Genomic DNA, 27,841 nt, shown 5'->3' on the forward strand with positions numbered 1-27,841 from the left:
TTTTTTTTTGAGAGATTTTTATTTCTAAAGTTGAAGATCTTTGACATGTATTTAATGCAGGAATTATAGATATAATTTAGGAATTGGGTGCTGAATATGTTTTTGTAACAATGTGATTTATCTTCATGTTTTGTTTCCTTCTTGAAGATTGCTCTTTGATAGATTCTGATGTGGATGGACTTACAGACATAACAGTTAGCTCCGTCCATACCAGTGACCTTTCCTCTTTTGAAGAAGATACCGAGGAGGAAGTTCTAATGTCTGATAGCATGGAAGAAGGAGAGATTACATCAGATGGTAAAGCATTTTACTTAATAATGCCTCTATGAAGCTTCCTGTGGAGCATCATTTGTATATTCAGATGGCTGTTTCGTGAAAGACAGTATGGTATAGTGGCAAGAGCATGGGACTTTGTAGTTGAAAGATTTGTTTCTGAGTCCCAGCTCCAAGGTTGTCTGTCTGAGCAAGCTTGGTAAGTTACTCAACAAGCCTTGGTACTCTATCTTTTAACTCCATTCCTTAGGTTTATTAGAAGGTGTAGATGAGACAGTGTACATGAAGATGCTGTATGTGTGAGTGTATGTGTCTGGGGTTGTACAGGTGATGTTGAGGGAACACAGTCCATAAGATTGCCGTTACTTCTGACACCAGTTGCAAATTTGGGATCCCCAAGCCAACCCTTAGGTTTAATAATTCTCTAGAAGGACTCACTGAAAGCTTTAAAATTTATGGTTATGGTTTGTTACAGCTGAGGGACACACATTAAAACCAGCCAAGGAACAGGCATATAAGTCAGAGTCCAAGAAAGTTCCAAACATTGAGCTTGCAGTTGGCCTTTTCCTATAGAGTTATGGAGATCATTGCTTTCCTACCATTGATGTCAGACAATATGTATGGCTAATCGCTGACTAAGGAAACTCACATAAGCCTTGATGTCCAAAGTTTTTGTTGGGGCTTCATCATGTAGACATAGTGTCTGATCTCAGTCCCCAGCCTCTCTGAAAGTCAGGCTGATACCTCATGGCCCAAATCTTCCAACCCAGATCATACTGTGATATGATTTAATTTGACCCAAGAGCCCCAAGCAAACAAACACCTGTCAGACACGACATTCCAGAGACTCAGAGATCACCTCCCAGAAGCTAGACCACAGTCATGCCTTGTCCCAGGACACAACAATACTTCTCTTTACAGTTTGTTTTTCAGCTAGCCCTTATTAAACGCTTACTGTATTCTAGTCATTGTGTTAACTTCTCACATTCCTATGTGTACAAGCTTCTGTAATCCTCACAACAGCCCTGGGGAGTGGGTCCAAGTGAGGAAACAAAGTTACCAAGAGAAGGTTCCTTGTCCAGGGTCACGCAGCTGTTGAGCTACAGGGCCAGTTTCAAACCTGAGTCTGGGCTTCTAACCAACATTTTGTGTGGCTCTGTATCACATGATTAAGTTCTGCTTATGACCTTTTTAAAAAACCAAATATTTGCAACTATTTGTAAGTAGCATCTTATAAATTTGCTATTGACTTTTGGATAAAACACTGTAAAGAGAAAATCCTAGAGGAGAAAAAGTAGATGCTTTTAATTCCACAGATGTATTTTTCAGTCTCTCCCATTTTGCATTCTTAGTAGCCCCAGGATGACCAGCTCAAAAAGCAACATCAGTATTCAGCCACTTTTCATACTTCTTCATGAGGTCAGTTCTGTAGGCTTTATGTAGGATGATGGATGCTACTCATCCTGTGAGCACCCCACTTTCTGAAGCTGACTAAAATTCTCATTCTGGGTGCTTTTGTGGGGCTCTGCAAGTTTTTTCCTAGACAGGACTCCTGGTTTTCTATGTATGAGATCCAAAAAGTAAGAAGGTGATTATTTTTAAAGTACTAAGTGGTAGGAAATGAAAACCTTGTTTACAAGTGTTCTATTTGACTGTGTCATGGGGCAACATACCCACCTTCATAGGGTAGAGGTGTTTTATTATTATTTATTTTAATTTTGTTTATTGATTTGAGAGAAAGAGCATAAACAGGAGGAGGAGCAAAGGGAGAGGGAGAAGCAGACTCCATACTGAGCAGGGAGCCCAACTCTGGGCTTAATCACAGGACCCTGAGATCATGACCTGAGCTAAAGTCAGATACTTAACCAACTGAGCCACCCAGGCACCCCAAGGTAGAGGAGTTTTAGTGTAAACTTTGTGTAGGACCTCTTGTGTAGGGACTCTTGTATCATTAAAATCTCAAATTAAAGAAAAGAATTTCAAGCCCACTTTAAAATGTGGCTTCAAGTAAATTTATTCAGTTTTACGGTGGTAAAATATTCATACCAGGTCCACTGACCTACAAATGAGAATTAACTATTTGTCAAGGAACCATAAATAGCGATAAGATCTGATTTTTCTTTGCTTTCTTTATGTGTGAAAAGTTAATTGTAAGAAGTAAATTAAGATTTGGATTACAGCCATTAAAATGTTTCTTTCTGATTTTTTGCATACTGATATTTCCTGTTGGACCTCAGATGTACTTGAACTACATTGGTACTGTTTTGCCACTTGATGTGGTTCAAGCATAGTGTTAATTTTATTGGTCATTCACAGAAGCACTCCTTTTTCTGTTGGCTTTCTTCCAGATGAGGAGAAGAACAAGCAGAACAAAACAAAAACTCAAACCAGTGATCCCAGTGAGGGAAAAGCAAAAAGTGTACGGCATGCTTATGTTCACAAACCGTATCTTTACTCAAAGTATTACAGTGATTCCGATGATGAGCTTACTGTAGAACAACGGCGCCAGTCGATTGTAAGTTCAGACTAGATCTGTTGCTATTTTAACCTGTTTGACTGGTCTGTGTGCAGAGTACTGGACAGCACACCAAACTGACATGTCGGTTCTGCCTTCAGGAACCTGTCATTTAATGAGGCAGTACAGACATAAACATGGAATGTGGGTCTTTGTATCTTGATCAATAGTGAGAACCTGGTAACAATGCTTCACAGTATGGACATGTTTGAATCCAGAGTGGATCGAGCCATACAAAGAGGATGCAGCCATCAGTATAATATGAAGAGGGGGTACAGTCTGCATATTTTCTAGTTAAAGATGGGTGCTTGGATTATTAACAGCTTCTTAAAGAAAAAGATTGCCATTTCATCATATGTGTACATCTTTTTTAAGATGACTTAACAGTTTTAGAAACATTAAAATATGGAATTACACATTAGAATAAGGAAATATTGCACAGAAAAATAATTTGAAAGAAGTACGAATGCTAATAATGGCTTATCTCTTGAGAAACTGGCTTCATCAGGATTTATGCCTATACCTAGGATTTTTGGCACTTTGAGACTTTGAGTTCTGAGTGGGAATGGGGTGGTGGGAGTAACCCACAATAACTGGATTCTTGGCTTTTTTATTTTTTTTTTAATTTTATTTATTTATTTGACAGAGATCACAAGTAGGCAGCGAAGCAGGCAGAGAGAGAGCAGGGGGGAGGCAGGCTCCCTGCTGAGCAGAGAGCCCAATGCGGGGCTTGATCCCAGGACCCTGAGATTATGACCTGAGCTGAAGGCAGAGGCTTAACCCACTGAGCCACCCAGGCGCCCCTCTTGGCTTTTTTAAATAGAAAAGCAGAAAGTCCCACATTTAAAACCTGGGTTCCAAGAACATAACCAGCCCGTTGTATTTGTTGTAAGACTAGCCTGTCTCTTAAATCTGCACAACTTTCTCCTTTAGAATAATTTAAAAATTATGATATATTTGCCTATGTATACTTGATGTTCATACATAATTTCCAGCTTTTTTTTTTTTTTGAGAGAGAGAGTGAGCAGTGGGGCAGGGGCAGAGGGAGACACAGAGAGAGAATCTTAAGTAGGCTCCATGCCCCAGCGCAGAGCCCCACATGAGGCTCAGTCTCACAATCCTGAGATTATGACCTGAGCTAAAATCTGGAGTTGGATGCTTAACTGACTGAGCCACCCAGTGGCCCCTCACAGCCCTCCTTTTAGTTAAATTAACTGGTTTATTAAATCACCATTTCCCAAAATGATACCTTTCCCATTCTTTAAACTAATGGCAGTCTGAAAGAGTAATAAAAAATTTTCACATCTGTCTCTTACTCTTCTGGTAGCTTCCAAATGGTATAATGAATATGCAGCATTGCAAAGCCCCTTATTTTGTAAGAACATCTGAAGGGCAAACATATTTTTTTTTCAGTGTTTTTGCTTTTTCCTCATAGGGTAATTGTGACTATTTTGTGGTTTTAGGCTAAAGAAAAAGAAGAGAGGCTTTTAAGAAGGCAAATTAATAGAGAGAAACTTGAAGAAAAACGAAAGCAGAAAGCTGAAAAGACAAAGTCTTCAAAAGCTAAGAATCAAGGTATAGGAAGTGTTAACTTTAATATTTTAAATGTCTTATATACTTCATTAATTTTAAATACCCATATTACTTATGAGAGGATTATAAAATATAATGATCTAAATTACATCTCAAAAAACTGATAAATTTTTAAAACTGATTAATAAAAAAATTAATCTATTTTCAGGTATGGGAGATTCCTTTTTAATCTGATGTGTTGAATAACTTTTTAAATTATATTTCTGTGTCTAAACATTCTTTCGGGTGCCAACTTATACAACTCACATTTTAGCAATTTACTTTCTGTGATTATGGAATGAATTATCTCTGGAAAATCAATTGTTATCCTATGAGTAATCAAGCCTTGATGGTGATATCAGTAGAATTAATCAATGCTTTATGTTATTTAAAGTGTCAGACATTTATCTGGAATATTTCATTGACCCAAACTGAACTTACTCTGGGCAGTGATCCTGTATAATATACAAAAACATATATACATTTGCAATTAAAAAAGTAAGGCTCCTCCATCTAAAATATTTTTTTTATCTCAGCACAACTTAAGGATATTAAAGCTATCTAGCATTTTTACAGTAATTAGAAAATCTTAATGAAAAAGAAATACTAATGTTGTTTATAAACTCTGTTCTGAAATACAGTTTATTGATTGTTTCTTTTCTAGGCAAAAATAGTGTGGATTTAGAAGAATCATCAGCAAAGAGTGTGGAACCTAAAACCCCCAGAATTAAAGAAGTCCTTAAAGAACGGAAAGTTTTAGAGAAAAAAGTAGCCTTAAGCAAAAAAAGAAAGAAAGATTCGAGGTACGTATTTTATCTGGCAGCATTCCTCTGGTAACATTCCCCCGGCATGCTTTCAGAAGAGAGGCATTGACAGGGTTAATAAAGAGCAGCCATACCTTGAATGTGTATGTCATTATCACATGTTTATGAAAACCATAGGGTTTCACTTCTTGTCGCATAATTCATTGTGTTAATATCTATATTTCAAAATAGTGTTTATTAATCATTTTTGGAGGATGGGTCCCCAGAAAAATGCACATGCATAAACAGTTGTTTCTAGAATTTCAGAGTTCATAGCCCCTCTAGAATCTCAGGAAATATCTCCACCGTGGACATTCAATAACCGCTTATTTACAGTGAATGCATGCATTTTCCAGGCTTGCTAGGCATTCTCTTCAATGGTATTCATGCATCTCCCCATAATCCAGAGGGCTGAACCAAATTGTTACTTATCATTGTGTTGTCATAGTTAATTCTATAAGAATTAGAAAGCTGAAGAGACTCTGAAAGTGACTCTGAAGTCCTTGGAGCCATAAGCTATGGCCAGGTTGCAATTATGGACATTTATCACAGACTTCAAGGTAGCAGAATCAATAATCTGCAGAACTCAGAGGAGTCTGCTCTCAGTTTTCTTATTGTACCTGATTACTGTTGATCTGAATAAATACGACTACCATATTTACTCAAAAGATGGTAAGACGTTTGAAATCTAATGATAGCCAATAAAGTATTCATTTTCAAGCAACAAATTGGGAATTTTTTTTCAAGTATACTTTCCTTTAGTGCCAAGAATAAGTTAGTCACACTGGGGATTATGTTTGCTTCTGTTGACTAAGATAGGAATTAAACTGAAATGCAGGGAGGCTTCATTTATGGATCAAGTGTTTATAATAAAGAAAAACGAAGCTTTTTTTTTTTTTAAACCTTTCTGAGAAACACTTATATTTGATTCAAATCAAGTTAATGTATGACTCTTCCTTCTCATTTAGGAATGTTGAAGAGAATTCTAAAAAGAAACCACAGTCTGAAGAAGATTCAAAAGAAACTCTCAAGACAAGTGAGGTGTGTCTTAATTAATAAAACCTATTTTAAATTCTCTTTTGTTAGATGTAGGCCATTCAATCCTTTGGAGTAAAACTTAGAAATTCAATTTGCTCTTTTCCAAGTTAAATAAAAAAATCCCTCATCTTTAGCGTTCTTGAACTCCCATTCTATTATGGCCTGAATTCCTCATTTTAACTAGTTGATTCATGTAATCTTTTATTTAGTTAACAGCTACATTTTCCTACTTTCCTTTCCCTTACCCCTAACTCCCCACCCCTATTTCTTATACTGACAATAACAAAATTGCCAGTAATGATAATAAGAAAGGGGGGGTGTGGCGCCTGGGTGGCTCCATAGGTTAAACGTCTACCTTCCGCCCAGGTCGTGATCTGAGTCCCAATATCAGCCCCACATTGGGATCCCTGCTAAGTGGGGAGTCTATTCTCCCTCTGCCCCTCCCCCTACTCATGCTCCCTTTCTCTTGCTCACTCTCTCTTTCCCAAATAAATAAATAAAATCTTTAAAAAAAAAAAAAAAAAGAAAGAAAGAAAAGGGAGGGCTCTAAAATCCCTCCACCATAGCGGACCATCCATTTCGTTCTCATACACTCTTCATCCATAAATGTATGTAATTTTGTAGAGTGGATATAATCTTGCAAAATGATTTTAACATTCCTTCTTACTCATCTCATGTTACTTTGTAAGCTTCTAACTATTATATTTAATGATTGCATAGTGTTTTATTGAATAGACATACCTTGATTTAAGCATTTCCTTAGAGTTGAGCACTTAGATTACTTACAAGATCTGATCAATTGAAATAGTAAAAATTATGTTCAGTGAATGTTTGGATTATTTTCTTGGGGTAAACTTTTACTTTCACGGATTTAAATCCTATTTGCCCTGCCATATTTGTAATTCTGAAGCCAAACTTTTTTCTTTTTCGAGTAAGCTCCACACCCAACCTGGGGCTCAGACTCATGACCCTGAAATCAAGAGTCACATGCTCTACCAACTGAGCCAGCCAGGTGCCCCTAAACCCTAACTATGTTAGGGAAAACTAATAATTTAAAGATTATTTGTTCGTAGCCAATAAATAATCTTCATTTCTTTATTTAGAAATTACAGGTATAATTATGAGTATATCCTGATGTTTTAATGGCGTATTTTAAAATATTTAGCTTCATTTTGTGATAAATTTGTTTGAAAAAGTATCTCATAAAATTTTATTCATGTTAATTGGTTGGAATTACTATAAAATTAGGTTGATAAAATCCCCATTCTTTCTTCGATGAATTTTAAAGTGTTTTTTTAAGATTTCACTATGCCCTACTCCTGAGTTAGTAGAATTTCATTAATCTTTGTGTTAAATGCTAAGACAGTACAGTGATAAACTGACCCAGAGACACAGAAATCTTTCTGAGAACTTCATCCCATTATTTGAATCAGAATAATTATGTAGTAGTGAGACTGTACTAAAGCATATTTCATTCATTAATACTAATAATCTCCTCAGTGCCATACCTTGGGGCTGGGAGGAAGGTCAGATGTGCTCGTCCATCAGTGTCTTCCTTTGGTTATATAAACATACACATGCTTGGGGCACCTGGGTGGCTCAGTGGGTTAAAGCCTCTGTCTTTGGCTCAGGTCATGATCCTATGATCCTGGGATCAAGCCCTGCATCGGGCTCTCTGCTCAGCAGGGAGCCTGCTTCCTCCTCTCTCTGCCTGCCTCTCTGCCTACTTGTGATCTCTGTCAAGTAAATAAATAAAATATTTTAAAAAAACCAAACATACACATGCTTTATATGTGATATGGTTAGTGTTACAGTGAGTTATCATGTGCATTTGAAACTTCCTAAGTAAAATGTCCTACAAGTAGCCTGGGTTCATGAGGTTTCCATAAATAATTCAGGCTCCTAAATTAAAATGTTAGGAAACCTTTATTTATTTCAGTATAAAATTTTTAATTATCTTCATTGTCAGATATGCTTTGGGACTAAAAAGAATATCAGACTGTCATTTGTGCAGCTTATATTTATTAATGGCTACTGGGTATTAGTGAGCTTTAATAATTTGAAGTTAAAGGCCTCCCAAATGCATGGACAGATCTTAGGAGAAATAACTAATTGTGCACAGATGTCTGTGATATAGTGGGAAAAGTCCCCAACTGAGAATGAAATCCTCTCAACTTGTTGCCTGGGTATCAAGTTATGGAGCCACTCTGACCTTCAGTTTCCTGGTGCATAAAATGAGGTCACCCATACTTACCACAGGCTGCTAGCTGAGATTAAGTGACATGTCACACATGACAACATTCAGCATATCCAGTGTACCCAAATGTTAAGTTTAGATATAAAAGTCGATTTTAGTATTGCTCATATTTTAACTTTTATTTTCTTACAGCATTGTGAAAAGGAAAAGATATCTTCTTCAAAGGATCTGAAGCATGTTCATGCAAAAAGTGAACCAAGTAAACCTGCCCGGAGACTTTCAGAATCTTTGCATTCAGCTGATGAAAACAAAAATGAATCCAAAATAGAAAGAGAACATAAAAGACGCACGTCTACCCCTGTTGTGGTGGAAGGGGCACAGGAAGAGCCTGATTCAAGAGATGGGAAAAGGCAAGCAGAACGGTCGGAAATTAGCACAGAAGAGCCCCAGAAACAGAAAAGCACGCTTAAAAATGAAAAGCATCTAAAAAAAGACGATTCTGAAACAGCACATATGAAAAGCCTACCTAAGAAAGAGACAAAATCTTCCAAGGAAAAGCCTGAAAAAGACAAGACTCTGTCAGAAGACAAATTATCTACAAAACATAAATATAAAGGTGACTGTATGCATAAAACAAGTGATGAGACTGAGCTTCATTCTTCAGAGAAAGGTTTAAAAATGGATGAAAATATTCAAAAGCAAAATCAACAAACGAAACTTTCTTCAGATGAAAAAACTGAACGAAAAAGTAAACATAAGAATGAAAGGAAGTTATCAATTTTAGGCAAAGATGGAAAGCCAGTTTCTGAATATATTATAAAAACTGATGAGAATGTTCGTAAAGAAAACAACAAAAAAGAGAGGCACATATCAGCCGAGAAGACTAAGGCAGAGCACAAATCAAGAAGATCAAGTGATTCTAAAATTCAGAAAGATTCTCTGAGTTCTAAGCAACATGGAATCGCATTACAGAGAAGAAGTGAAAGTTATTCGGAGGATAAGTGTGATACAGACTCAACTAATTTAGATAGTAATTCAAAACCAGAAGAGGTGGTTCACAAGGAGAAGCGAAGAACAAAGAGCTTACTAGAAGAGAAACTTATGTTAAAGTCTAAACCAAAAAGTCAAGGCAAACAGTTAAAAGTAGTTGAAACGGAATTACAAGAAAGTGTCACAAAACAGGTGGCCACTCCAAAACCAGATAAGGAGAAGAACACAGAAGAAATCGACCCAGATAGACAGCGGAAGTCTAAAGTTGAAGACAAAACTTCTGAGGAAATTGGTGTCGAAGTTGTATTAGACAGTGCCGCTTCCTTAGCACATGGTACACAGAAGGATTCTAGTCACAGAACCAAGTTACCATTAGCAAAGGAGAAATACAAGGCTGATAAGGATTCAGGCTCCTCCAGACCTGAGAGAAAGTTATCAGATGGGCACAAAAGCAGAACCTTAAAGCATGGTAGTAAAGAAATGAAAAGGAAGGAAGAAAATAAATCAGATGACAAGGATGGTAAAGAAGTTGACAGTAATCATGAAAAGGCCAGAGGGAATAGTTCGGTTTTGGAAAAGAAATTAAGTAGAAGGTTGTGTGAAAACCGAAGAGGAAGCTTATCCCAAGAAATGACCAAAGGAGAAGAAAAACCAGCAGCAAACTCCTTGAGCACTCCCAATAGTTCCTCTGTTCAGAAACCAAAAAAGAGCAGTGATACCACAGTAATGCCTGAACAAGAGCCAATGGAAATTGATTCTGAGCCATCTGTTGAAAATGTATTTGAAGTATCTAAAACCCAAGATGGCAGCAGTAATAGTTCTCAGCAAGGCAGCGACTCTGAAAATGTTATGAAACAAAAAACCATTATCGTTCTAAAGGATGAATTAAGAACTTCCACAGTAGATTCAAAAACAGCAGCTCCAGCCTGTAAATCAGGACGTGGAACAGGAGTTGTTGGTAATTCTGAAAAGCACGCTGACCATAAAGGCACCCTTACCAAGAAAGTGCATATCCAAAGTGCTGTGTCCAAACTGAACCCTGGGGAAAAAGAACCCATTCAACAGGGAACTCATGAAACAAATACAGACTCTGAAACTAGTCATAGACTGTTGTCACGAGCCCCATCAGAAAATGATAGGACACAGAAGACTTTGAAAAACACAACCAGACTCACTGAAGAACATGTTGCTCAAGGAAATGCTGATCGTGAGCATTCCCCAAATTTAGATCCTTCACCGTCCTTAAGTTCAGTAACTGTGACCCCTCAGAAAGAATCTTGTGATGCAGATATAAGTCCTTTGATTGACAAAAGGACTGTTTTAGAAGGTGGCACAGCTAGCACTTCCCTTGTAGAGCACTCTGATATTCCTAACCAAAGTTTGACTCTTAGGGAATCAGAAGTCCCTAGGACAAGTGACAGCAAAGAAAGTGGGGCAGTTTCCACAGTAGATACGCTGGCAAAAGCAAGCATGGATAGCAGAAGACACATTCTAGAAGGTTTCCAGCCTGCTGTGCTGCACACTAAACAAGGAAAAGTAATTGTGCCTGTTGGTAGCAAGTTAATGGATGTGAATACAGAAAATGAGAATGCTCACAAAGAAGTCAGCTTTATGGACATGGCCAGAAAAGAAAGTGACTTCAACACAGAGCCCAGTTCAAAGGAGACAACAAGAGCGGTACTAGAAAATGGCAAAAAGCATGGCATCACTGTTGACCCTGTGGTAGGCATGAGAACAGAAAAAGATGCTGAGACCGTCAAACTTAAGTGTAGTAATGGCCCAGGTGAAATGGAAAACAAATCAGTTGTGGTTGAAGGAAGGACTGAAAGTAGCGAGGTTGACACCAGTGCTGGAAGTAACGCTGCTTCCTCAGTTTTACCGCAAAGGAATGGAGAAACTGCTGATGGCACAACCGGGTCTGGCAGAGCAGAAAATACTTCTTTTGCCACTAGCACTGCAAGGAAGGACGAAGGTATTCCCCTAAATACAGTAAAGGCAGGGGATGCCACGACCACTTCCTCAGAAACAGGAGAGGGTGAGGTGGCTGTGCCCTGCACAAGCATTGAGGCAGATGAAGGCTTCATAACAGGTGCATGCTCTAAAAACAATCTTCTTCACACTGGGGCAGAAGCCAGTGAATACACAGTTTTTGCTGCAGCAGAAGAAGGCGGCGGTGTTGTCACAGAAGGATTTGCCGAAAGTGAAACCTTCCTCACAAGCACCAAGGAGGGAGAAAGTGGAGAGTGTGCTATGGCTGAATCTGAAGAGAGAGCAGTGGGCCCTGTGACTGCTCACGAAGTCACGGTTGAAGATGATGTCAACAGTGGTGTGACAGAAGAGAAGGATGACGCTGTCACCAGTGCCGGCTCTGAAGAAAAGTGTGATGGTTCTTCACGTACAGACTCGGAAATGGCTGAAGGAACTATTACCTTTATTAGTGAGGTTGAAAGTGATGGCGCGGTGACAAGTGCTGGGACAGAAATAAGGGAGGGCTCCTTAAGCAGTGAAGAGGTGGATGGATTCCAAAGAAATCTGACAAGAATGGACCCCAAAAAAGAAACTGAGGGAACTGTGACATGTACTGGAGCAGAAAGGAGAAGTGCTACTTCTATTATGTGCCCAGTAACAGGCGCCAAACGACAGGAAGAGCATGTGGTTACAGGCGCAGCTGTGGCCCTTGTCAGTAATGACACACCACCAGGAACCAGTGCCCCCCAGGAAGGAAATGCTTCTGTGAATGACGGGGCAGAAGGCGAAAGTGCCGTCACCAGCACAGGGATAACAGAAGAAGATGGAGAGGGGTTGGGGAGCTGCACAGGTTCAGAAGAGGGCAGTGAGGGCTTTCCTCTGAGTTCTGAATCAGAAGACAATGGAGAGAGTGCAATGGACAGCACAGTAGCCAAAGAAGCCACTAACGTACCATCCATCGCTGCTGGGCCTTGTGATGATGAAGGAATTGTAACCAGCACCGGTGCAAAAGAGGAGGATGAGGAAGGTGAAGGGGTGGTGACCAGTACTGGAAGGGGAAATGAAATTGGGCATGCATCCACTTGCACTGGAACAGAGGAGGAGAGTGAAGGAGTATCAATTTGTGGAAGTGCCGAAGAAGGTGACAGTCAGATTGGTACCGCAGCAGGGCGCGTGGGAGCAGAGGCTGGAGCCACCATCACCAATGCGAACGAGAGCAACGTTGACAGCATGAGTGGTGCAGAGAAAGGCATGAAACATAGGGAGATCTGCTCCAGTGCAAAAGGGATTGTAGAAAGCAGTGTAACCAGCGTGGCCTCAGGGAAGGGTGAAGTGGCACCAGTTCCCGAAGGTGGTGAGGGTCCCATGACTAGTGCAGCTTCAGGTCAGAGTGACAGTTTGCTCATGAGAAAAGAAAAAGTTGATGATACCGCAATTTCCACCGGCCTGGTGGGGGGCAGCTACAAGGTGCTTGCATCCAGGGCAGTCCCAGAATGTGAAGCTGGTCACACATCACCCAGTGGAAAAGAAGACGAAGGTATCATCACCTCAGTGGACAATGAAGAATGTGATGGCCTTATGGCTAGTACAGCCAGTGACAGTGTTACCAACCAAACTTGCTTAGCTGGGGGTAAAAGTCCAGGCAAAGGCTTGATGATTTCCACCAGTACCACGCATGAGTACAGCACTCAGTTAAGCACAGTTACAGGCGTGGAAGAAGGTCATTCAAGTGCGCTGAGAACCGGAGAAAATAAGGACGGGACCAGAATAAACATGGAGGAATTTGAGGCCCCCATGCCCAGCGCAGTGTCAGGAGATGAGAGCCAGCTCCCTGCTATGAGAAATGAAGAGAAAGATGAGTGTGCCATGATTTCCACGAGCATAGGGGAGGAGTTCGAAGTGCCCATCTCCAGTGCCACAACCATCACGTGTGCAGAAAGTCAGCAGCCAGTGGCCACCATGGAAGAAAGCGCTCAGGACCCCGGCCTAGTGAGCACCGACGACTTCGAGGGGCCCATGCCCAGTGCGGCCACAGCGGTTGAGAGCCCTCTTGCCTCAACCAGCAAGGAGGAGAAAGACGAGTGCGCGCTCATCTCCACCAGCATAGCAGAGGAGTGCGAGGCTTCTATTTCTGGCGTCGTCGCCGAAAGTGAAAAGGTGCGACCCACCACCGTGGGTCTGGAAGAGAAGGACGGGAGCGCCATCATCTCCACCAGCTCGGGAGAAGACTGCGAGGGCCCCGTGTCCAGCGCCGCCCCTCAGGAGGAAGTCCAGCCCTCCGTCACACGAGCAGAGGAGATCAGCGACACCACCATGATTTCCACAAGCACTTCCGAAGGCCGAGAAGCAGTCATGATGGGTGCTCTCCCGCAGGACGACGAGCCACCTGGCGCGGCAAGGATGGAGGATTTGAGTGACGCCGCCATCATCTCCACCAGCACGGCTGAGTGCGTGCTGGCGCCCGCCGGCCTTGACAGGCTAGATGAGAACCCGCGGACTGCGAGTAGCATGGATGGGAAAGCGCAACCGTCGGCTCACAGGATGAGCAAGGGCGAGGCCCCAAGGCCCAGCCTGATGTGCGGAAACAGCTGTCCACACTCTGGGCCGCCGGCAGGGGGCAGAGCCATGGGCACCGAGGAGGGGCCCCGCAGGGTGGCATTCCATGAGCCCTCTGCTGTGGGCGGCCAGCCAGGGGCTGCACAAACGTCGGAGGAGGAGTGCAGGCGGGACGGTTCCTGCGAGGTGCCACTACTGGGGAAGGGACAGAGTGAGAGCAATTTGGGCCTCATAAATGCGGCAGAGAGTAGTGTGTGCCTGAGCTCTGTTCAGAGAAGACGGGGGAGCCAGGAGGCGGCTACCGCAGGCCATAGCACCTGTTGGGCAGGAAGGGATCTGCGGAGGGGCGTGGACTCACCTGAGGATCTGGCGGGACCAGAGCAAAGGGCGGGGCCAACGACTGAGGACCCCTCCCTCGGGATCCACTGCTTGCCAGCAGTAAGTCCTGGTGCTAAGAACACCGATGACATGCTACCTGCTAGAGACACTGCAGTGGAGCCATCCTCCCCTGAGCAGTCCTGGCCCACGCCCCCCATGAACACTACCACTGAATGTATTAATGGCCAAGAATCAGAAATTGGCCCTTGCCACTCGCTAGTCCTTCCAGCTGCCTACAATGTAGCTCTGTCTGCTCCAAACTATGAGCACGACTTGACTGTAAAGGGTGATCACAATGGCAAACAGCTGGTTCAAGGGTCCAGCGAGCAAACAGGAGATGGTAATGGCATGAGGAAATCATCCCAGGAAGAGGCAGACCTCAAGGTTCCTCCTGAAGAAAATTTGCATGACATAGGTGAGAATCTCCAATTGCACATTTTAACATCTTACAAAGATGATTGTTTGTAGGGTACATTTTAAACAGTCTTCCAAAAGAGGATTTTGGTTCCAGAATGTCACAAAATAACTTCTCAAATGGGAAGATTGAGCTTAGAAACTTGGGTTTAAAAACTGAAAACCTTAGACCCATTTTTCCTGTGCTAGGAAAGCAGAGGCAGGAAGCTGGGGGAGGGGAAGTCAGCCAGCCACGTGCAAGTTGGTATACCTTTGACCCTCAGGTTTCTTGTGAGTCAAAATGAACACTACCTTACAACAGCCCTGCGAAATGAGTATTTTTTTATCATCCTCATTTTACAAATGAGGAAATGGGTTCTGATTGTTTAAATAACTTGCATAGTCCTTGGGGCCTGTTAGAAAAAAATTACCTCTGAGCTTCAGTTTTCTGTTGTGTAAGATGGGGACAATAGTAACAAACACCAATCCAGCCTTCATCTGATGTCCTATTGTCTTGTGGTATATGTCAGTTCAGTTCAGCTGGCTACTTAAAATCAGGGAAGCACTTTTTTTTTTTTTTTTAACTGAGTTTTATGTTCAGGTAAAATGAGTTTCTGATTTGAAATTTGAAAGAAAAGAAAAGTGTTTCCTCCTGACAGGCTTCAAAGAGTGTCAATCTTGCTAGACATACTTGATAACTTTCAAAGGGGTAAGCTTTTGGGCTCAGTCATTCACTATGCCATACAACTTGGAACACTCCGTGCCAGCTACTACTGTGCTAGGCTCTGGGAATGCAAAGGTAACTCTTCAAAATGGGAAACAGCTGTGAAGCCAGCCTTGTATTTTAAGTAGGCAGTGACACCCTGGTGGCAGATGCTTAGAATCTGAGAACTCAGAGGGACATCATGGGCTAGACTTGAAGGGGTCAGGGATGTTGACTTTTCTACTCTGGCTGTATAAATTTTGGTGTCCTGGACTTTTAAACTGGAACAGACCTTGAATGTCATCAAATATAGCCTCAGGAAGCTGAGGCCAGTAGATTGAGTCCTGTTCATTAAAGGGACTTAAGAAAGGCGCCGTTAAGAAGTGTTCCAAGGGTTGAAATAACTTGAAATTTTTCCATTGAATTTAGCCTGGGTAAATTGAATGCTTTGCAGATTTTTATGACTTAACCCTTGCTACAATCTGTTACTCCTTCCCCTCCCCACCTTTGTTTCCCTGAAGGAGCAAAAAACAGAAGAGGTTTTACCAAGGAAAAGCCTGCAGCCTCTTAAAGGAAGGATTTTCTCTGGAGGCTTCTGTGTGGGTGGGTGAAAGAACTGGAAGCCACAGTCAGAGGGACAAGGGAGAGAGAAAGAAAGGACTACAACAGGGATAGGATTGAGTCTCCACCAGAGAAAATGCCATTTTCCTTTTGTCTGCCTCATGGCTTCCTAATTTGATTTTCAGCTTTGCTGTGTGAGAGTGAAGCAACAAAGTGAGTCTATTCATAAACATTTTCTTTGTTGAGAATATATAACAGTGGCCCAGAATATTTTCTTTTAGGGCCAAACTTGATACAGAACACTGTAGAAAAATATTTGGAAATGTGATGTCTCCAGAAATAATCTTTTGTTATTTCTGGGCAGCCGTCTTAACAGCAAGAAACAATTTCACTTCCCAAAATGAGTAAATGACCCCTGCCTTTCATCCAAGATTTTTCATCCATATTCCTTTTATTGTTTTCTACTGATGGCAAAATAAAACAGCAGAGGAAGGGGTCATGGCATGCTAGATAATAGCATCCTGTTACCTTTTGATTCAGCGTGTATTTTGTAAGCAAATTCTTTAATTGGTTTAATGGTCTGAATTTCATTAGGCAATGAAGAATCTCCACCGAATGTTCTGGGAGGACGAGCACTGAAAGGCACCTTGAAAACTGAGGTATGGCTGATAGTCCAATTATGCTGAGCTATAGGTGATATGAGTGCCATTTGACTACACGCAGATGTATGTGTCCTTAAGCATCACGTGGCTCCTGTTGCCAGTGTACTTAAGACACTTACACATTGTTTCTGTCATATCATGAGGCAGGAAAGCTAAGAACCTCAACAATCTCAGTAAATAGTGCCATCATAGTTCCATTTTCTCAAACCGGTCAGCAGGAGTCACCTTCAGTCTCTTCTTGTCACCCCATATTTAATCCATTGCCAGTTCTTGCCCAATCTATTTCCAAAATATAACTTGAATCTCCACACACCCTTTGCAGCCTGACCTCATGGCACCCTCTTGAGTATATGAGAGACAAGGTAGTAGTAAACCCTGGGACTATGTACATGCAGAGGAGACTCCACTTACTAGCAGGAGCCATGGGTACACAGACAGGAAGGTTTGCAAGGAAGATATTGGAGTGGGGTTTTACAAGTAAAGTAGAAGTTTACCAGAGGCGAAAGAAACAAAAAGAGCCTTGCAGGCAAAGATGCATGTTCTAGACACAGAGCAGAAGGGCCAATTGTGAGCCATGGGCACTGCAGTGATAACGGCGTTGTGTGGACAAATGCAGACCTGACGAGGGAAGGGACATGATTAATGAGGGTCATGTGTGTCATTACTGATTTGGAGTTTAACTTTTAAAGCACCGGGAGAACCATTGATGGATGAAATATGAGATTAGATTGATTTTGTTTTTCATTTTCGAAAGTTGGCATGTATTCATTTTCAATTTTGCACAGACTTGAAAGTAGTCTTTTATGTTGTTACAATATGCTAGATGTTTTAATTAAGTTTAGGTTAGTCATGACTTCTTGTTATAAAAACCTCAGTTAACTTAGTTTTTTATGGTGCTTTGGTCTTTTTAGACATTTATACCCTCAGAGGAAGAGAAAAACCATGAAATTCTAACAGCACCAGCAAGTCCATGTGGGAGAAAGCCAAGTGGAGTAGGTAAGCTCCTTTCCGCGGTGGTTCACATTAATTTCCTGGTCTATGGTTTTATCTTTCGTTACAGATTAAAATCAATAGCTGAGAGGTGCCTGGGTAGCACAGTCAGTGAAGCATCTGCCTTTGGCTCAGGTCATGATCTCAGGGTCCTGAGATCAAATCCTCCATCAGACTCCCTGCTCAGTGGGGAGTCTGCTTCTCCTTCTCCCTGTGCCCCTCTTCTCCACTCATGTTCTCTCTCACTCGCTCTGCTCTCTCTCAAATAAATGAATCTTAAAAAAAAATAAAATCAAAATAATAGCTGATTCATGATGAAACACCTGACAGGCAATGTGAATTTGCCTCTCACTTTTTAAAATAGGTTGGAGAGGATTCTTTACTATTTTATTTTTAGCATATACTTTTTCTCATCAGTTATCGGTCAGTTTTATGTAAGGTAACATGTAAATCTCTTATTTCCGAATAAGTACAGCAGAAAGCAAGTTGCTTTGAAGCAGACTCTTGCTCTTTCCCCAAAATGTGTCTCCATGCACCTTCCTGCCCTTCCAGGTGCTGTCACACCTCCTTTCCAAAAGCTAACTTACAGCCCATGCACCCACTCACACTTCTGCCTGTTGGCCCTTGGACTCTAGCTGGGCCCCAGTGACCACTGATGCTGCTGCCAGATTGTACAGGCTCTTCCCAGTCTCTGTGCGCTGTCTTCAGGGTCTACTTCATGTTTTGTAGGAGAGAGCCTCTTAAGGCAGCAGCTCCCAAACTCAGGACCACTTTATACTCTTAAAAATTATTGAGGATCCTAGAGAACTTTCGTTATGTGGATTATACCTGTTAACATTTACCAAATAACAAACTAAAACTGAGAAGGTTATAATATACATATCCATCCAATATAATTAACTCACTGTAGGTTAACATAAATAACACTGTTTTTCATGAAAAATAGCCGATTTTCCCAAATGACAAAATGCAGTAAGAAAAGTGACATGGTTTTGCATTTTCGCAAATCTCTTTAAATCTAGCATAATAGAAAGCAGCTGGTTACTCTTGCTGTTCCTATACTCAATATGTTGCTGTTGTTGTCTTGGTTGAAGTATATGAAGAAAATTCAGCATCACACTTAACATGGTTGATTTTAATAGCCTTTTCAGATAATTTTGGGAACATCACATGGCCTCTGGAAAATTGCATTGTGTACTCATGAATTTAAAAGGTGAATAACATCTTAGTATTTTGACAGTAGTATGGACCTCGTGGAGCCCTTGAACGACGATTTCAGGAGCCCCAGGGGTCTTTGGACCGCACTTTGAGAACCACTGGGTTAGGGAAATAGAAATGAGAATTGTGACAGTGGACAATTATTTCTGGTTTGTATTCTAGTCATTACGGTATTGTCTCTTCTGATCTGCATGTTAACTAGGGGGGGAAATAAAAGCAACTTTAGAGCCTGTCACCAAATTTATGCTATTTCTTTTTTTTTTTTCTCCCATGTTAAAATGTCCATGCAAGCTGCATAGAGCAGTCAGGGTGATTTTAGTTGCAAGTCACAAAAAAACCTGCAAATGTTTATAGGAAATGTATTAGCTCACCATCTTAGGCAGTTTAGGCTGTTAGAACAGAATTCCATAGACTGAGTGCTTAAGCACCAAATACTTATTTCCCTTGGTTCTAGAGGCTGGAGGTCCAAGTTCAGGGTGCCAGCATGGTCAGGTTCTTGGTAAGGAATCTCTTTTTTGTTATATTTTCTCATGTATGCATGTAGAGAAAGAGATCTCCTCTCTCTTCTTATTTCCATAAAGACACTAATCCCAGCACAATGTTCCACCCTCATTATACTTAAACATCCCAAAGGCCCCACCTCCAAATACTATCACACTAGGGACTTAGGGTTTCAATATATGAATTTTGGGGGGACTCAAACATCCAATTCATAATAGTATTCACAAAATTGCAAAGTTCAGGCAGAGCATGATCCAAGAGCATGGTGATGTCCCCAAAGACCCATCTTGCAAAGACCCAATTTCTTCCCTTTCCCTTAGACCCCAGTAGAAGTAATTGCTTTCTCATTTGTTAGTCTCTAGAGAAATATCTTTGTCCTCTCATTCCTGGCCAAAATCCCAAGACTTATTCTGATTCAGCTTAGTTACCTTTGTCCATCCTAAACTAATTACTTTGGCCAGATGAACTTACTTGCTGGTTGATTAAAAGTAAATCAAGTGCTCTGTTCCTGGGGTGAGAGTAGAGCTGGTATCCCTGGAAACACATTGTGCCCCAGACCACAATCCAAGCTCTTGGGGAAGGTGCTAGGAGAGCAACTATATGTTTACAATGTGATGACCTTGGCTCTTTAAATTATTCCCCCAACAAACATTGGTAAGCAAGGTAAGGGAAATTGAGGTAGAGAATGAAGTCCCTGTCTGCGCTCAGGGAGTTTGCAGAAATAACATGCCAGGAGAAAGGTACTCTCTCTAATAAAGATACATTCCTGTCTGATGGGGTCAGCTTTGCTGGGGAGGGCTTTGGGGAGGGCAAGGGTTTAAACTGAACCAATCTCTCTCTCCCCTTTAATTATAGAAAGTAAGACACATAGAAGTGCATAATCGTTTTCCCACTTCTCATGGTACCCTCCTTAAATACAACCCTATATTTAAACAAAAATGTAATCATCGTATTTGTAGTGTTTTCTAATTTCTTTTTTTTTTTTTACTTAGTGTATACAGATTGACTTCATTTGTTTTAACAGCTGAAAGTAGTCTATAACGCCTTTTCCCACTTGTTAGATCTTCAGTAGTCTCCAGTTTTATAGTATTTACTATTATAAATAAAGCTGCAACGAACTTTCATATGTGTGTAGTTATGTGTTTCCCTAAGTATTTCCATGAAAGAGAATTGAAGGCTCAAAGAATATGTAAGTTTTGAATTTTCATAACACTCATCACTCCCCCTAAGTTGGAACCAGATATGGAGGCATGAATAGGTTTGCATTAGGTGGACACAGCAAAGGGAAGGGCAGTGTATAAGGAGTGGTGTGTATAAATCCTCACCCAGGACTATCTGGGGTGATCCGGGCAGGGACCTTCTAAGGCAAAACCATCTGAAGAGGTGACCTTCGAAGTATGTGATCTCAAAAGCCTTATAAACAGAAGTATCAGGCAGTCCTGGAAGACCACCCCCAAGGCCTGAGAAACCATTCATGCTGATGTGTTAAAACCGTAATGATGACAGATGTATTCAAAACCTAGATGTATTAGTTAAAACTTGTATATATGTGTTAAAGTACAAATAATTGAGCACCTAGGTGGCTTAGTTAAGCATCTGCCTTCGGCTCAGGTCATGATCCCAGGGTCCTGCGATGGAGCCCCACATCCAGCTTCTTGCTCAGCAGGGAGTCTGCTTCTCCCTCTGTTCCTCCCCCCCATGCTCTCAAATAAATAAATAAAATCTTTATTTAAAAAGGTACAAATAATTAATAATCCCATTTGTTAATTGTCAAGAAGGTAACATTTTTGGATTCTGAAGTCCTTTGTTCCTACAGTTTATTCCAGATGACTTCACTGTGTTTAGGTACAATTCAATAAGGGATCTACTTACGTAAAAGGAAGTTGTTTAAAAGAAAAATGTGTGTTCTGTCATTGTTGAGTAGAAACAGTAGACCTCGTACTTCAAGTTTCCAAAGAATATAAATAGACCATTGCAGTTTGAAGGAATAGAATCTAACTTTTCACTTGATGGCATTATTTTTAAATGAACCAGTGTCACTTTGCTGCTGAATAGTTACAGCAAAGGTCTACCTTTCTCCTAAGTTTCAGATGATCAACATAGGTAAATAGGTGCAGGGATTTAATGGACCACTGCCATTATTATAAAAATGCAGGCAACGTTAATTTCTGTTGTTTTTCTGGAATAATGACAGGCACAGTTTATAGAAAATAATTGGTGAGAATTTAAATAGTTCACAAGGCAGCTAGGCAATAGCAACATAGTCCTGCTTTACCTTAAAAAATTATAAGTTTATTCTCTGTGGTTCAGAAACAATATTCAGTTTCCTTATTTCTTATTTTTGTTTTTGAACAGCCGAACTACAGAGGGAGCGTTTCTTGGTGAATGAATCACTTAATAATGTAAGTCACCATAATGGTTTGGGTTTTGTTATGGGGCTTGGTGTTTTGAGAGCAAATGTAAAAGGGCCATCTAGCAAAGGTGGTCTGTGCGTTCTTCAGGAGACAGGAGGCTGTTTGTAGTGCGCTCTCCACTCATGTGAAGCATACCAGCTGAGATACTCAGGCCAGTGTACAATTGTATTCACTGATGTTAGGAATTTTAGTTGTTTTCCCCAAGAAAAAAGATCACTCTTGAAACATTTAAGGAAACAGAAGAAGGCCCAGATACCTCAGACTAGGAAACTCACCTCGGAATTACTAATGAAATCCTTCAAAGAACCATGAACTTTCTATTTTTTATTATTGTAACAAGTTTGATAATTTGATTACAACATCTGAAATTATCCTTTATGAAGATACTACACTCTAATTGCCACATATACATATTCTTTCCCTGCTGTGGCTGTCATAATGTCTTTGGTGCTTGAAAGAAATTTTATGTCTTTCTTAATGCACAGGGGACCTGATACCAGGAAAGAACATTCTGTAAAATGCCTGCAAATTGCAAAGAGACACATTATTTCCAGTGTCCCAAGAGAACTCCGGGGAGCTCTGTGCACTGCCAGACATCAGAGGGCTATCTTCACCCCTTGAAACATCCTGCTTTATGGCTAGAAACTCATATACAGTCAGCTGAGTAAGAGGAAAGAGAAAAGCCCACTTGGTTTGGTTCAGATTTACTCTCCTGTGGAGCCAGTGCTCCTCCTCACCTCACTACCCTGAGGACCCCGGCAGCTGCCTTTCCCCAATCTGAGAATATCACTGGCCTTTCCAAATACACATGAAATTCTGTAACTAGGATTTAGAATGTTGTAGGAAATTCTAAGACTTCCCCTCAGTTAAAAAAATAAAAGTACAGTTGACGAGATTTGCAAGAGAGATGATGACAAAATGACAGAATCCTTTAGCATTTTTAAATAAAAAAGTCATGAGGATATGGGATGGGAAGAAAATTCATAGAATTCAGAATTTATTTATTTATTTTTTTAAATTTCTTACACTTTTGTTATAACTGTTCTAAAGATAAGGAGAATAAAACATAGTAGGATGATAATTTGTTAAACCGAGACTTCTTCCAAAGGAAGATGTTCTGTGCTCTACCTCTTGTGGATGAAATTTAAAAGAGCATGTATTCCAGCCCATTTCCACATTTCCCACAAACAACCAGGTTATGTCAGTTCTCTAACTTGTTTTTTCTGCCTTTAAGACTTTGGTGATATTATCCATAAATAATCTTTTCTGTGGTATGTTTAGGCCAAAAATATGGGCTCAAGAGCAAATGAAGAACTTCGTAGCAAATCTCCTAACAAAGAAGGTAAGTTAATGAATTTTGTAGTATTAATGTTGGTTTTAATTGTAGTTCCCATTTGTTGAATGCTATCTATATGCTAAGCCCTGTGCTAATTACTTCACAAATTTTCTCTTACTTAATTCATATCATTTGGTAGGTATTAACAGCATTACTTCTGTAGCTGGGGAACCAAGGGTGTGAGGGGTCCACTGCCTTGTTCAAGGTCCTGCAGCTATTAAGTGGTGCCTTGACGTAAATAGCTACTAGAACTTTCTCAGTAACTTCACTGTGGACTTAATCCAATGGAAGTACAAAATGTGTAGCTGCCTGAGGTTTGTACTGTAGAAGTTCTGTGTTTACTTCTGACAGGCAGTCTCTGTTTGGTAGATCAAGTGTATCACATTTATGTCGATATTCTCCTAGGAGTCAGGCCTCATTCCATGAAACCTGTGGAGGCTATCAACTCCAGAGGGATACTTCTCTTCTCAAAAAGAACATAGAATGTTGTTGATACCTTATTCCAAGAGTGGGGAAAGAAGTCTTTTTATAATAATATACCATATTTCAAACCAAAGTAAAGCAGCAATAATTATAAACTGTCATGTACTTATCACCTAGTTCTTTCATATCTTTAAAAGTGTAGTATATTTGCTTCAGGTGCTTTTAAAAAAAAAATATTACAGATATAGTTGAAATCACATATGCCTCACTGATCCCAGTCTCTCTTATCTCGCTCAAAAGGGAGCCACTGTTCTGCAATTGCTATATATATTTCCATAAAAAATATGTAGCCTGGTGTTGCATAGTTTAGGAAGAGGGGATCACATTAGAGAAACTATCTCCACCTTGTTTTTTCACTTGGCATTATGCTCTGAAATTGTGTCATGTTGACATGTATAACTCTAATTACTTTATTTCAGTTGCTCTTTGGTATTCCATTGTGTGAATATACCACTGTAATTCTCTTTTGCTTTTGTTGGTGGGCATTTGGGTCTTTTGCAACTTTTCCCAATTGCCAAGTGCTGCCGCACATGATCTTGTACCTGTCTCCCAATACATATGTCATGTACCTGGAGCTTAGTGTGGAATTGCTGAGTTGGTGGGTGCCTCTTCAGCTTTACCGGATGTGCCAAATTGTCCCTGGGTGGTGTACCAATTATAACTCCACACCTTCTCCTTTTTTGGTTTTACCAGACTGGTGAATGTTTGCTAATCTGACAGCTATGAAATAATACCTCTTGTTTTCCTTGGATACATCTTCATATTGTGTTGCTCCATGAGCTGGAGGAAACTGGCTGTGAAGTCACTGTGCAGAGTCCAGTGACCTCATCCCTCCATAAACCTGTTTATTTACATTCTGCAAATGGGAATCAGGGAGCTTACGTGGTTGCTATGAGGACCCCGTCAAAATGACTTATAAAGTGTCCTTCCCGCTGCCATGCACACCCTAAAATAAGTATTGAAATGAATAAATACTTAACTTTTTTTTTCCTCTTTTTTGTATTTATTAATCAGAAATATCCAGCGGCAGAAAAGACAGTGAAGCCTTAAGAGATCACAGTGTTGAAGCAAATCCTAAAGAGGTGGGTTTGCATAAGAAACTCAAGTATTCGTGTTTTGTATATAGTGCTTTTGTACAAAGGCCTTAGTTCTTTGTATGTATTAAAAATTAAGTGGCTCTCCATATCACTTTTATCTGTTTATACTCTCGTGTAGGTAATTATTGGTAACTATGTCCACATTGTAGTCAGGAAGGCTAAATGTTATTTCTTACACTGTCTTTCCTCAGTTCTTTGCTAGGCCACTGAAAGAGGAGAACACTACCAATTAATTTAGGACATGCCACTGATTTTAAGACATATCTTGACTTCAGAGATGGGAAAAGAAGAAGCATGTTGTTGTTTTTTGTTTTTCGGGTTTTTTTAAACATATTTTAGAATGGTTGGAATACAGTGACTAACCAGAAACAGGTTCTAATGTTTTATATGGATTTACATTCAAATACAATACAAAAAAAAAAAAAAAAGAAGAAGACTCAACCTTACAAAATAAGTATCATCCAAATCTAGATGCCGAAATTATTATTCTAGATTTTTAAAAAACTTATTTCAGGGGTGCCTGGGTGGCTCAGTGGGTTAAGCCTCTGCCTTTGGCTCAGGTCATGATCTCAGGGTCCTGGGATCGAGTCCCCCATCGGGCTCTCTGCTCAGCAGGGAGTCTGCTTCCTCCTCTCTCTCTCTCTCTCTCTCTCTCTGCTTTCCTCTCTGCCTACTTGTGATCTCTGTCAAATAAATAAAATCTTTAAAAAAAAAAAAACTTATTTCAAAGACTAAAGCTAATAAATGTACTGTCATTTCAGTAGATTTGGTTCCAAATTCTGTTGACTTTAATATATAGTCATTCTTGATTCCAGGTTGAAGAGGAAGAAAGGCAGATGCCTAAAAGAAAAAGAAAGAAGCATTATCCCTCTTCAGAAGATGAACTTGGTAACATATTTAGACCATATTCAGACATAACATATTCAGACATCTTAGAAGATCATATTATTTTTACATCCTAAATTTTGGGCCAATATCGAAAATTTTTGAGAGGAATAATTGCTTACTTTTACAGCTCTGGAGTCCAGTTTGTATCCAGACTGGCTTGGCATCTCCAGGGCTTTTTCTGAAGTTGATTTAGAAACTACACTTTTACCTGCAGAAGACCCAAACCCTGGAACTCAAACAGACCCACACTCCCTCTGTAACCTGTGCCTGGGCCCAACCAGGTGCCATCTAACTCCTTATTTTATATCATCAACAGATGCCCCACAGAGCTAGTGAAGCACATTAATAAAAAATCATGTAATAGCCCTTGTGTGCTTCATACTGTTGATTTTCCCATGGTCTATAACAGTGCTCCCACAGAACTTGCCACAGTGATGGAAATGTTCTTTTATCTAGTACAGTAGCCACTAGCCATGTGTGACTATTGAGCAATTAAATGTGGTTGGTGTGAATGAAAGACTGGATTTATAATTGCATTCAATTTTAATTACTCAAATTTCAACAGCCACATATAGCTAATGGCTACCATATCAGATGGTACAGAGACTTATACATTGATACCTGGCATGAGGTACAAATGTAACAAATATTTATTAAGTAATATGTGAGAAAGAAAGGATAAATACTTTCCTTTTTTGGTTAGGAGCATGTAATTATTTTTTAATTCTTGAGTTCATATTTTAGGTACTATTCATGTTATTTTATATACATTCATAATAACTGTGTGAATTAGGCATTATTACCATTTTATAAATAAAGAAATTAAGATTCAGCAAGATTGTGACTTTATTCCCACCAAGTAAATCCGATTCCTAAACCCATGGTCTCAATCACTATGCTGTACCTCCTAGGTGGTAACCACATTCGGGAAGTTAGACATATCTCTGGGAACTTTGTATGCCCTAAGCCCTTACCATAGAGTCTTCTAGTATATTGGTATCAGCTAAGCATTTGTGGATTTTTTATTTTTTTTTTTATATTTTACTTTTTTGGTTTTGTAGGGGCCGCAGTGTTCAGTGCTTAAATCACATGACATAAATACATTTAGAATAACTTTTCACTGTATCAAAAGACTAAAAAAGAAGTCTTAAACTGTCTTAAAATAGAACTGTGCATTTCATTTTTCATTTAGCTTTTATTCCTTTGTGATTCTGTCCAAACTGATTTACAGATGATAATCCAGATGTCCTAGATTCCAAAATAGAAACAGCACAGAGGCAGTGTTCAGAAACTGAACCACAAGATATAAAGGTATTCTTTCCACGTATTAATTTTAAGTTTTGGGTAACCTAATTTCATCACTGTGAACACTTATTAAAATAATTCTTTTTCATTCTAGTATTCTTTTTACTTTACGTATCTCTAATATTCATTATACTATAAAATGCATATTTTTTAGGATCCTGCAGGAAAAAAAAATACTGCACTTTATTGTTTTATACTGTAAGAGTGTATTAATTTCACAGTTTGTGTATAACCATTGCATAGGTTTCTGTTCAGTGATGTCATTGACTTCAGGCTTCTAGGTGCTTCCTTCCAAAGTGTCAGATGCTTTACCACAGATGTGCTTGTACCAAAACATTGAAATACAGTGATACATATTATGTTAAAGTTTTAATAACCTGACTTCTCTCTACTTTACTTCCTGCCTCTAAAATATAAGTTGTCCAAGGATTGGCCTCACTCATTGCCTTTTTTTCATATGGTCTTATTTTCATCTGATGACTCAGGGAAGTGGCTCACAAATTTTATTTCTGTTCCTGCTCTCTAGGCCCAGATTTCTCCATTTCCTGCTAGATAGCTCTTCTTAGGCATGCTTCCATTTCTGAGACTCAGTGCTGCTCATTGTCTATTCCAAACTAGTTCCATCTCCTTTCTCTGTCTTTCCCTAATTTATTTTTTTCCACCATGTTCCAAAAGTGTTTAAGTTAGCGTATAGAAATATTCAGTTGACTTCTAGCTTACTAAAACCAGTTCAGAGTCTCTGTTTTCTGCCAGTGACTGATGAACTAAATAAAAAGTAGTTAAAGAATTTTAACAACCAAGTAGAGAGTCCTGTATCGTCATGAATTTCAATTGGTCATGGTGAAGGAAAGTAACAGGATTTTAACCCCATCCTTCTGCCTGCCCTGTCTAGAACAAGAATCCTGAGACAGTACTCTTTAATTTGGAGAGAGGCAGGAATATTGAAGGGGTGTCTTTTTATTTTCCCTTCAATATCATGAAAGTTTTTTAATGCAGAATT

At 40.0% G+C, this 27,841-nt stretch overlaps 1 protein-coding gene across 3 annotated transcripts in view; it reads left to right on the forward strand.

Moving 5' to 3' along the window:
• BOD1L1 (biorientation of chromosomes in cell division 1 like 1) overlaps window positions 1–27,841 on the forward strand; it is a 54,544-nt gene that overhangs the window by 13,474 nt on the left and 13,229 nt on the right. For all 3 annotated transcript variants that reach the window (XM_032854890.1, XM_032854899.1, XM_032854906.1), the window contains exons 5-17: window positions 148–297; window positions 2,622–2,788; window positions 4,252–4,363; window positions 5,025–5,163; window positions 6,132–6,204; window positions 8,591–14,705; window positions 16,542–16,606; window positions 17,521–17,605; window positions 21,674–21,720; window positions 23,014–23,074; window positions 24,566–24,633; window positions 25,464–25,536; window positions 26,768–26,847. In XM_032854890.1, the coding sequence (XP_032710781.1) occupies window positions 148–297; window positions 2,622–2,788; window positions 4,252–4,363; window positions 5,025–5,163; window positions 6,132–6,204; window positions 8,591–14,705; window positions 16,542–16,606; window positions 17,521–17,605; window positions 21,674–21,720; window positions 23,014–23,074; window positions 24,566–24,633; window positions 25,464–25,536; window positions 26,768–26,847 (7,235 nt within the window). The remainder of the gene's footprint in view (window positions 1–147; window positions 298–2,621; window positions 2,789–4,251; window positions 4,364–5,024; window positions 5,164–6,131; window positions 6,205–8,590; window positions 14,706–16,541; window positions 16,607–17,520; window positions 17,606–21,673; window positions 21,721–23,013; window positions 23,075–24,565; window positions 24,634–25,463; window positions 25,537–26,767; window positions 26,848–27,841) is intronic.

This window comes from Lontra canadensis, unplaced genomic scaffold (assembly GCF_010015895.1).
Source record: "Lontra canadensis isolate GAN:19392208 unplaced genomic scaffold, GSC_riverotter_1.0 scaffold1, whole genome shotgun sequence".
Lineage (NCBI taxonomy): Eukaryota > Metazoa > Chordata > Mammalia > Carnivora > Mustelidae > Lontra > Lontra canadensis.